At 38.5% G+C, this 12,505-nt stretch overlaps 1 protein-coding gene across 12 annotated transcripts in view; it reads right to left on the bottom strand.

The window, feature by feature from the left end:
* Positions 1-12,505, bottom strand: part of setdb2 (SET domain bifurcated histone lysine methyltransferase 2) — a 73,217-nt gene that overhangs the window by 39,885 nt on the left and 20,827 nt on the right. For 7 of the 12 annotated variants that reach the window (XM_048602794.1, XM_020511088.2, XM_048602793.1 and 4 more), the window contains 4 exons: positions 11,054-11,217; positions 10,264-10,328; positions 9,276-9,321; positions 5,909-6,034 (listed from right to left, as the gene is read on the bottom strand). In XM_048602794.1, the coding sequence (XP_048458751.1) occupies positions 5,909-6,034; positions 9,276-9,321; positions 10,264-10,328; positions 11,054-11,217 (401 nt within the window). The remainder of the gene's footprint in view (positions 1-5,908; positions 6,035-9,275; positions 9,322-10,263; positions 10,329-11,053; positions 11,218-12,505) is intronic. The other 5 variants (XM_048602799.1, XM_048602802.1, XM_048602801.1 and 2 more) reach the window with 3 other exon arrangements.

Raw genomic sequence — 12,505 nt, 5'->3', positions numbered from 1 at the left:
AAGTGAGACAATCCAGCTCAACGGACTCCAGAGTTTAAAAACCAGGCGGGAAAACACAGCGACGCTTCATCGGAGGCTGCATTGATGATGTTACCCAGCACGGTAACGAAATGTCTGCGGAACAACAAACCAGCTCGGCGAGCCAACAAACCTCAACACCAACCTCAACACCCACAACCCGAGCTACAAATCTACTCCAACACCTTAGACATGTACTTAGTGAGCTGAAACTTGCAAACCTTAGATAATGACACTGTGGTGTCTATGACTTCTTTTATTGGAATGATTTAGCTGAACATCCATGAAATTGAAGATATTCAAAAAGCCCTACACACGGTTCCTTAAGCAAAAATAATTCCGTATTTTGAAAAGATTACATTGAAGACTTATGCTTAAATTGTTTAAGATCACCGCTTGCTGAAATGTCATTGGATCAGTTCTAATTATATATATTTTTGGCTCCTTCAGCAGTAGGACATATTGAAACAGATTTTGTATGTCAGTAGTTAAAGTTAAACTGCAATGCAGAGAAAAATGAATTCAGCTGGACCACAGGACTGAGTATGTTTTAAAAGCTTGAATGTATATTGAAGATCTCTTAATGCAAGGAATAGATTAGCTCAGCTGGCTGAATAGCTGGTTTGTAATGCAAAGTGATGCCAACTACATGGGCTCAATTCCCACACTGGCTGAGGTTACTATGAAGGATTCTCCTCCTCAACCTCTCCCCTCACTTGAAGTGTGGTGATCCTCTCCCTAATGAGAGCAGCCCTGCGGTCTGGTAAGACTATGGTGAATTTGCCTTGACCTTTTTAATGTTCGTTGATTACATGGTAAAACAATCTGTGGTAATGCAAACTCCCCATGATCACAGTCACTTGCTCGACCTTGGCATTTCCCATGACCTCAATACTCCCATAGTATCAGTCTAGGCATTGTATCAAATAAGGCTCTCACTGTCCAATTCCTTGCATTGCTCTCCACTCGTAACATACTTCCTGCTCCAAATCCTATTTCCTTCTTTATTTGCCCTCTGGAAAAGTAGTGTCTTGATTGAACTGACAACTGCCATCTAAAAATGCTCATTACTTAGCCCCTTCATTCACCACAACGTTTCTGCAGCTTACAATAATGTTCAACAACAACATTCACTTGGTCCCAGTCAACACTATAATCACTCTCATATAGTTGTTTCCATAGTAATGACTGTCATCTCAGCTCCCCTAAATCCAAGGACTGCAGATTTGAAAGGATATGGCAGACAATTGATCACTACCAAATCTGGCAGGATAACAAAGTGCTATTAAGTCCTACTCTTGTTTGGAAAACTGCAGACTATTCGAGGATGTTCTGGTATCCCTTTCTCTGCAACAAGCTTCACAGAATCCCTACAGTGTGATAGCAGCCATTCGGCCCATAAAATCCACTACGACCCTCTGAATAGCATCCAACCCAGACCCACCTCCCTACTCTATCCTTGTAACCCTGCATATCCCATGGCTTATCCATCTAGCCTGCACATCCATGGACACTATGGGTAATTTAGCATGGCTAATCCATCTAACCTGCATATCTTTGGACTGAGAGGGGAAACCGGAGCACCCGGAGGAAACCCACGCAGACAAGGGGAGAATGTGCAAACTCCACACAGACAGTCACCTGAGGGTGGTATTGAACCTGGGTCTCTGGCTCTGTGAGGCAACACTGCTACTCATCTTAAATCTCTCTTGCCAATCTCCTCCATCCTTATCTTCAACAAGTGCAAGGAGCTTCTTTGTCACCGACATTGAGATAAACTAATCAGTTGCCTGCCACCATCCCAGTTCCCATAACTCACCCAGGCTAAAATTTCACGAAGCATCCCACTGCCCTAGCCCTAAACTTGCAACTTTCTTTAGTTTGTCTCCCATCTTGCCTCATACTCTCTCTGAAATCATTTGCCTACAAGATGCACCTACTGCCCTTTTCATACTCCTCCCAATAAACTACTGACCATCTAACTTCCCTTTGTGGCTGCTATATTAGCTGGCTGTTCGTTTCTATGCTTTTCTGTATAGTCGCAATCAAAGAAATGTCATTTCCACAGAGTTGCCTCATGTGACCCCCAAGGATCTATCCATGCCTATTCTTCTATTTCTCATTTACATGTGGTTTCTCCATGGCAGCATCCAAAGCCCATCAGTTCCACAAGCACACTGACTGAAGCCAGTTCTACTGTATCACTTCTCTCAAATTCTCCATATCTCTAAATTGTCAAATTGCTCATGTGAGATCCAGTACTGGACGGGCAGAAATTTTCTCCAAATAAAGACTGCAAAGACAGTGTTCGATTTTCCATCATTAACTCCATCCTTCTCCCTAGGAACTGCTTGGTGCCAAATTGTTCTGTCTGAAGCTCGATGTAATGTGCGATCCCAAGATGAGCTTTCAACCACATAAGAGTTCTGTCACTTAAGTGTTCATCTCTGTAACATTGCTTGACTTCCCCTCTGTCAACTCATCTGCTATTGAAACCCTCATCAGTGCCTTTGTCACCTCTAACAAGCCTCCTACCTAATCAGTGGAACAAGCTTTATTGCTGGTGGTCGATTTAAGAAATTCTCCAAAAACTGAGGAAAGTGCCTAGACGTTGAAATTGAACCTGAAGTTCCTACTCAGTTAAAGAAAGATATTAGAACCCATTGGAAGCTGGAAAACACTGCAAGTTGTTTGCTAGAAAGACTGTATTTCTGTGAGGAGTGTGATGTGTAGTGAGTATAAAACAGAAATATTAATTTAAGTTTAATTATTATTATTATTAAAGAAATATTAAGTTGCCTACAAAAATAAAATGGTGTTTCATCAATAATCTTTTTTGTTACACTTGATGTTTTAAAATTTTGCCTGGTCTTTTTTTCAGCTATTAATTAGAATTTTGAATCCCTAAAAGTTATTGATCTTCATGGGGCTGTAATATTCTGCTCTAATACTTCCTAATGTGATTTGGTATCATCTTTTTCCTCATACTGCCTCTGTGAAGCAGTTTGGAATGGTTTATCATCTTAGAAGCATTATATAAATAACAGCTGTTCTAGGATACAAATATCTCAGTTTGATTGAGACATACAGTAAAAATAGAATAATCTCAAATCAATTGTCTATTCCTGCAAATTCTCCACAGTTGTGTGAAACAATTCTAGAAATGAAGATAAAAAGCTATGAAATTGATGCAATTTTACTGATGGCAAGTATGTAGGCAATCATTCTGAAAACTGATTGATCTGTGCCTGAGGATCACTGGACAACTACTATATGAAGAATTGTAAAATTAATATTGCTACATTAGACCTTGATCTCAAGGATGACATTAACAGGTGTTATGCTGGCAAAGTAGGCCTGCCATATTCTGAAGCAGCATATATTAGGGTTAACACTAATGATTCTAAATTCTTCTCTCAGCCATTGAAAATAAACATACCTTTGTATTAACTTGAATGTAACCCAAGTAGTCCCGAACTTTGACTTTGTGCCAATAATGGTAAAAAAAATTGTTGCAAAATAACTGCCACATAATATTCATTGTACGCTTGGTTCACAGAATGAAGCTACAATTCGTGCATCAATCTCCTAACAATTTCACTCCCAGGGATCAAAGTTTAGCATAATCAACATTATGCTCAACTAGGTACAGCTTCATTGGATCTGTTACATCACTTGGATGTACAGAAAGTGGCTTCTGAAACGCAGAAACATGTTGGGATGTCCTGAAGATATGAAGATGCTTTGCGTGAATTCAAGTTCTTATTTCTTAGCCAAAACTATGAATTCCTGTAGGAAATGCTTTGTCAGATACATTTTGATCAAAAAAAGTCAACACAGTAAGTATTCATCCTCTAGAAAATAAGTCTGGGGATTTAGTAATGGAAGATAAAGGAGAAAGCAGACAAACTGAACAGATATTTTGCATCAGTCTTCACAAGAGGGGATACAAGTAACATCCTGGAAACAGATGTAAATCAGAAATTGAAAGGGAGGGAGGAACTCCAGAAAATTACAATTACCAGGGAAGCAGTAATGAGTAAATTGTTGGAACTGTAAGAAGTTCCCAGGGTTTTTTTAGTGGTTAGGTGTGTGCTGCCCCTTTAAGGACCTGGAGGCGTGCACCAGGGAGTAGTCACTGTTAGTGGCTGTGGAGCTGGGAGAACGCACAATAAAATATTCGCTGCTCAAGCTTAACCTCCATCCATCACACGTTTTATTTATGGTTCTAGTGAACCACAAACACAACTGCCAACAATGATTGGATTTGGGCCACAAACTGTGTGCGAACACCAATTTTTATGTCATAAGTAAGGACGTTACCCAGACTCTGATAACGGTGTGGGATTGTGACTGTGACGTGGAGGGAAGTAGTCGCGAGGGGGACTTGGACCGTGGTCAACGCCAGAGAAGAACAGGATGCATAGGGGAATGCGCTGACAGCAGCAGTTGTGAGGGGACCCGGGCTTCAGCCAAGGACCAAAGACAGGAGTACACACCTTGGAGTTTACCAAAGCCATTGCAGAGAGCAATCGCAAGGGGACTCAGGCTGTGGGCGACACCAGGGAAGAACGGTACGCTAACACAATCAGTGAGGGAGCAGTGACTTGGGGAGCGTTGGCATTTTACAAATTCCTACTTTACAAATAAAACCAGTCTGACTCCAAACCAAAACACAAACAGATTCTAAACAAGGCCTCACACCTAACATGCATTGTCTGATCTAAAATGTTACCTCTTCTTTATACTGATAAAACCTTTAGTTCTCTCAGGGCAGTGACTCGAAATTGAAAGGGATTTACATATACATATTAATCAATTAAAACCTTCTAACTGATTAAAAATTTAACAGCATCTCAGGTTTGTTCAATACATCCTCATCAATTATGTGACCCTTTGATCTTTTACATGTAAATTCTGTGTCCTGTGTACTTCTTTCTCGCTTCTCCTGACGAGGGGGCTCCGTGCCGAAAGCTTGTGTTTTCAAATAAACCTGTTGAATTATAACCTGGTGTCGTGTGATTTCTGACCTAAACAGTGAGATGTTGTAGAATTCTGAGATGCAGACAGGTCTGGGTGTCAAAGTGCATGAGTTACAGAAAGTTAGTATGCAGGTACAGTAAGTAATCAGAGAAGTTAAAAGAATGTTATCTTTTATTGCGAGAAGGAATTCAATGCAAAAGTAAGAAAGTTACACTTCGGTTATGGACAGCATTCGTGAGACCATATCCGGAGTACTGTGTACAGTACTCATCACCGTACCTATGGAAGGATGTTAACATTTTGGAAGTCATTCAGAGGTTTACTAAACTAATATCTGGAATAAGAGGATTGCCTTATGAGCAAAGGCTAGGCAGGCTATGCCTGTATCCTCTGGAGTAAAGAAGAGTCACAGATGATTTAATTCAACCATACAAGATCCTCAGAGGACTTGATGGAGTAGGTGTAAAACATCTCTTCTGGAGAATCTAGAACTAGAGGTCATAATTTAAAGATAGAAATTTTGTTCTTTTTCCTCTCAGAGGGTTGTGAATCTTTGGTATTCACTTCCTCAAAAGGCACTGAATGCAGAATTTTTAAATGTTTCTAAGACAGAAGTAGATAAATTCTTAATTACCAAGGGAATAAAGATTATTGGGAAAATGCAGGAATGCACAGTTGAGGTTAAAATCAGACCAGCCATGATCTTATTGAGGGATTCGAAGGGCCAAATGTTCTTTGTTCAAAAGTCTTTCCTAAGGAGGCAATAACTGTTTCACATTCTGAATTGGCATGCTCTTATCTACAAACCAATGAGAGCTTAACAGAATTGACTGTTTGTAGAAATGCAAACAGATGTACAAATATTTTGGGAAAGACAGCTCACTGTGTCACTTCCAAATTTATTTACCTTGGTCATTTGCTGTACCATCTGTGATTTTCTGTTTCAGGCAGTTTAACACATCACTGAGTTCCTCAAATAAATGATCCACACTTCCAGTAGCACATACTTTAGTCCAAAATAATTTAGCTTCTTCTGAGGAAAGGGACAGATAAGATCATCAGTATCAGGGTAATGTCACATTAAATGACTCCAGTCTATTTTTAACAAAATATTTTTAATGAGTAAATGAATACCAAGTTTATGGCTTTCAGCAGGATGAGCTTTCCTTGTTCTCAGCTTATTTTGGTAGAATCAATTCAAAACAAGCAGACTACAAACCTGGATTTCAAATTTGTCGATAATCAAATTTTATTTCAGTCTTTTTGCCAAAATCAATCAAATTAAAGCATGAGTAAAGTGGAGTTCAAATCTTGTGCTTATTTACTAAATCCCCCTTAAGGCATAAAAACAGGGGCAGGCCATTCAGCCCATTGAGTTTGCGCTGCCATTCAATGAGATCATGGCTGACTTGATAATCTTCAACACCACCCTCCTGCCTTTTCCCCATTACCCTCAATTCTGCCATGACTAAAAATCTGTTTATTTAAACCTTGAATATACTTAACAACTCAGCATCAATAGCCGTCTGTTGAACCCTCCACAGATTCACTGCCCTGAGGGGAAAAAAGAATCTTCTTTAACTCTATTTTAAATGGGTGGTCACTTACTCTGATATTATGCCCTCTTGTCCTAGATTCTCCAGTAAAGGGAGGCAGCCTCTCCAGATCTTCCCTGTCAAACTCCCTAAGAATCTGATATGTTTCAATATAGTCTCCTCTCATTCTTATAAACACCAGTGAGTACAGGCCCAACCTATTCAACCTCCCCTCATAAGAAAATCCCTCCAAACAGAAATAACCTAACAACCCTTCCCTGGACTGCTTCAAATGCCAGAATATCTTTCCTTAAATACTGAGAGATGATATCATTGAAATTAGAGATTCTAAAGGGTGCTTCACAAGGCAAATGTTGAGAGGATGTTTCCCCTCATGGGAGAGACTAGGACCACACAGCATAGTCTTAGAATAAAGGAGTGCCAATTTAAGACAGAGATGAATAGGAATTTCTTGGAGGTGGGGTGTTGAGAATCTTTGGAACTCCTTGCAACAGGCAGTTATGGGTGCAAAATCCTTGTGTATATTTATGGCCAAGGTAGATAGACTCTTGATCAGTCAGGGAATCAAAGGTTACAGTGAAAGGGCAGGAAAGTGAATGTGAGGAATGTTGGAGCCATCATGACCATACTGAATGGCAGAGCAGGCTTGAGGGCTGGATGGCCTGTTCCTATTTCTTAAGCTCTTACGAAGACCAAAACTGTTCACGGTATTCCAAGTCTGGTATGACTATATAGATTTTACACTTATTTTATATTATCCCTATGTTCATATTTCATTCTCTTTGACAGAAATAATGACAGTCTATTTACCTTCCTTATTAAACTACTGAACTTGGACGCTAACTTTGTGTGACTCATACATGAGCATCCCAAATCCCTCTGTGTTGCAGGTTTCTGTCGTCCTTCCCCCATTTATACACAATTCAGTTCTTCTTCTCTTCCTGCCAAAGTGCATGACCTCACATTTTCTCACATTATATTCCATTTGCCAAGTTTTTGTCCATTCACTTAACCTGTTTAAAACACTCTGCAGACTTTTTATATCAGACTCATTACTTGCCTTCCCACATACTTTTGTGTCATCATCAGCTTGGCGATAACACATTCTCTTGCCTCATCTAATATTCATTAATATTTATTCTAAATAATGGTTATCCCAACAATGATACCTGTGGCACTTATTACAATTGTCACCCTAAAAATGCATCTTTTACCTCAACTCTCTGTCTCCTATTACTTAGCCAATCCTTTATCCATGCCAATGTACTATCTCTACACCGTAGGCTCTTACCTTATTCAGTAGCCTTATGTGCAGTACTTTATCGAGTGACTTTTGGACATCCATATGTATAGTACATCTACCTTTACCTATCCTGCTTGTTGAAAATTACATCGTTTATAATAGATTCTAACATTTGCCCTCTAGAAATGAGAAGGGTAGGTGGGGAGACCTGGTAGAGTTCTATAAAATAACGTAGACGTTAGATAGATTAACTGGAGTGAAGATGTATTCACTTGTGAGTGAAACCAAACCCAAGTATCACAAACATAAAAGTAACTAATAAATCCAATAAGAATCACAGAATCCCTACAGTGTGGAAACAAGCCCTTCGGCCCAACAAGTCCACACCAACCCACAGAGCATCCCACCCAGACCCATTCCCCTATAACCCACCTAATCTACACATCTCTGAACACTACGGGCAATTTAGCATGGCCAATCCACCTACCCCGCACATCTTTGAACTGTAGGAGGAAACCGGAGCACCCAGAGGAAACCCACGCAGACACGAGGAGAATGTGCAAACTCCTCACAGACAGTTGCCCGAGGGTGGAATCGAACCTGGGTCCCTGGCGCTGTGAGGCAGCAGTGCTAACCACTGAGCCACTGTGCCACCCCAAGAAATTCAGGATGAACTTCTTTACTCACAGAGTAGTTAAAATTTGGAGCTAACTGCCACAAAGGAGTAGTCAAAGTGATTAGCATAGATGTATTTCAGGCAAAGGTGGATAAATTCATTACAGAGAAAGGAATAAAAAATTATGCTGCAAGGTCTGGATGAGGAGACGGTGCATTTAGAAGATAATTTTGAGCATAAACACTTGTATAGATCAATTGGGCTGACTGACCTGCTTTATTGTTTTAAATTCAATACACTAGTGTGGAGGTTCATAGAATATTGAGACAAGTTATAATTTTATTCCTGTTTTAGCTGTTAACTGCAGTTCAATTATAATACTCTTGTCTAAATCAGAAGGTCAGCTTTCACCTTCAGGTGGACTGAATTTAAAACCCAGGGTGACACTGCAGCTCGACAGAATGCTTCACTACCTGAGGTACCATCGTGTAGTTGAAATGATGAGCCAAGATTCACCGTTGTCCCTCAGGTTAATATTAAAGTAACCCAGGGCACCAGTCCAGAAAAACCACAGGAGTTCTCTGATAATCTTGCTTATATTTAATTTACCAACCAATATCACTAAAATGGACTGTGTTATCATTATCACATTTCTGTTTCCTAGATTACAACAGTGATTACATTATATTACAGTGGTTCATTACTTGTATATGCTTCAAACTGTCCTAAGATTGCGAATGGCCCAATAATAAAGTCTTTATTTCAGTTTTAGCTTCCGTAATATTTATAGGTAGTGTTATAATCAGTTATTAGCAATGTTATTTAAGCCTAATGACAAAGTCTGAAATGTAATACTTACTGAAATAGCCATGTTCCTGGAAAGATGCTTTGGGAACACCGGAATCCTAGCATAAATACAGTACTGGTGAATAGCTTACATGAAAAGCTTATTTAGTCTTTTATCGAGGATGATTTAGCCCCTTCACGCTTTCACGCACATCAGTAACAACTCAGGCAAATGGGGGATCAATTCCCATCAAAATAAGTTATATATATCTCTAGGCAAGCTCAACTAAAAATATCAAGTATAATGATGATTTAAAGTTTCAGAGCAGCATTTCAGCTGGGCTGCACCAAGTTTTTTTTGTGTCCTCCTTTCAGTATAAATTTGCCTAGGACATTGGGACCACATTCCCAACACAATGTAGAGAATCCTGACACCCTCAAGTGCCACTCCTCATACAAGATGCTGGACAGCCTGAGTACTGACAGGCAATTTGACTGCAGGGATAATCAAACAAGCTCAATAATGTTGATATTATACACATTCCAGTGACTTTGTTAGTCTGAATGGCTCAGCTACTCAAAATCTTCATTTCATATGGAATGTGGTAAATATTTTACACTGTTTTCTCAATTCTTGATTTTTAAATCATTTTTCCTGTTTCTTATAAAAATATGCATAGTTATGCTCGAGATTTTTCACTGAAACAAATAAAAGAGAAATTAAGTAAACATTCGCAGCAATGTGGGAGTACAGATCAGACCTAATTCAGTTCAGTAACACACAGTAAAATAACTAACTTTATCCTATAGAGTCAGTTCTGATATAACACGACATTTTGTTCTCGTACAATCTCACGTTATAAGAAAATCACGCAATAGTCATGCATTTAAACTAATGGGGATAGAATCATGTTATAGTCAATACAGTTAAGGAAAGTTTGCATTCTACAAATAGTGGTCTAAATTCTTCAATCGTATTAAAGCCAATTCGCGTTGAAGAAACACACGTTACATCAGAACCGACTGTAGACTGTAATACTAGCTGCACATTTATACAGTACCTGTATGGTTCCATCAACATCTGATAAATGAGGAGGAGATTTCTGGCATTTTCTGAATCGTCCACCTTAGCAGAAAGGAAAGCAAAATGAATGAACAACAATTTATATTCATCTGCTTAGTTAGATTTTTTTAAAACTTGTTTGATTTCTCATGTCACAAATTTATAGATGAGTTTCCAAAAGAAATGAATGACAGAAAATACTTTTCCTCAAAAAAATTCACAATTTCAGCTGTATCAATACTCTGTTTCCAACCTCGTAAATTTCTATCTCGCACAGTTTTCCTTTTCCAGTAAGCTTAAAAACGGGAAAAAGATTAATCACCAGCTTGCAGCATGTTCTTCCTTACCCTTGAGCGTGGTTGAGTATAGTATTAACAAGACAGCACACAGCAATGAATTCCAACCTGGAGTACATAGTGCAGTATAAAGACCATAGCCAAGGACTACTTGTACTGCCTCACTATAATGTTAAGAGACAGTCTAGCACCTTGTTTTACCTCCGAGCTAACCAGAGCCATAATACAAAGCATTACCACATTATAATTTAAGGAAGGCAGTCAAATGCTTGTTCACAATGTATAGAGTATTAAAGCTACTGTTCAGATGCTAATAGAAAGCCAGGGTATTGGGCTCTTTGGAAATTAACCTGCACGCTTATTTGTGTACAATTTTAAGACAGAAATTACGCATCATTTAAAGTCAGTGTATAAAAAATCAATTTCCTAATTTTTTTTAATGTTAACAATTCAACAATGAATAAACAAAAGGACTGAGGATAATTTTTCTACCATCTTTCACTTTGTTCCTGATTTTCTGTTTGAAGGTTTCTGCTGTATTATTAGACCTCTCACTTTCCTCACTACTGCTGCTGCAGCAGCCATCAGAGGGTGATTCATGGGCTTTCTTGTTTCTTCTATCTTCTTCATGGCTTCTATGGCTTTTGCAATGCAACCTATAGGGAAGAAATTAGTTTGCTACTAGGGAGAGATGAACACCACAATATTGATATGAACAGAAATAAAACAGCAACATCTCATTATTTTAAATGAAATAGTATGCAATAAGAGACATTATAAAATAAAGTAAGCAGCTGGAGGTAAAAAAGGGGCACAATTTCTAAAAGGTAGGTAGTTTTTGAATATTCAAGTACAATTGAGTAGAAATAACACAGGGTTGTAACAGAAATGCAGGTGTTACTTAAAGTATTAATTAATACCACTGACTGATAGCTATTGAGTTTTACACACGTAATTATTGGTTGGATGTATGTGCCATGAGCTTTTTGAACAGGACACTTTTAAAAGCAGAGTACAAGCAACAACAATGTTGCATTTGTGAAAAACATAACCTGCTGGATGGAGACAATACTTTCACAGAGAGAGGATGCCCAATCCAATTTGTGAATATAATAAAGTTATTGGTTTTTGATTAAGCAGAGTAAACTTGCTAGGAATGGCAGATGATAATTTGAAATTTGTCAACAGTAACAAATTTTGGTTTGGGATTTGGCAAATTGTGAAATACTACAAGACAGATACGGGTTAGCAGGATGGGCAGATATGTGGCAGATGCTATTCAATGTTTAATTTTTTTTAAATTAAACATTTTGGAAGAATGTACCTCAATTGGAAAGATTTAACACACAATAAAGATGTAGTAGTTTTTAAATAAGCGAATCATTAACAAGTGAACTACCCACAATTACATAAAAGCAACAGAATCTTTGGTTAATAACAGAATTCCAATATACAAAAACAAGGGGGGCTCGTGTTCAATTAGGGTAAGACTGCTGATGGAATATCACACATACAGTTTGGGTTATCAGTTATAGAAAGGATATAAAAAGAATGGTAAAGAGTCAGTTTCAATTCAAGTAGATATCACCAGGAATGAATGGAATACAGTAACGAAGAGACACTTAAGAAGTTAAGACTTGTTTCACTGGATTGGGATATGATAACGGCAAACTGATACAGGTACTGAAAGTTCTGATAAACTAAACAGCAGTAGATTAAAATCATAGAATGGCTACAGTGGACAGTTATTCAGCCCACCCTATTTGTGCCAGCTGTCTGCAACAGAATTCAACAGTGGTCCTATTCCACTGCTAGATCCAGTAGTATTCCAAGTATTTTCTCTTCTGATAATCTTCCAATTCACTTCATATTTTAATGTTGGTCCTTGCCAAAATAATTATTCTTACTCTAGATTTTTCCTTGACATGTGTCATATCCAATTCA

The sequence above is a fragment of the Rhincodon typus genome, chromosome 11, assembly GCF_021869965.1.
Source record: "Rhincodon typus isolate 14 chromosome 11, sRhiTyp1.1, whole genome shotgun sequence".
NCBI classification, from domain to species: domain Eukaryota; kingdom Metazoa; phylum Chordata; class Chondrichthyes; order Orectolobiformes; family Rhincodontidae; genus Rhincodon; species Rhincodon typus.
This window is presented reverse-complemented; position numbering and strand designations above follow the sequence as displayed.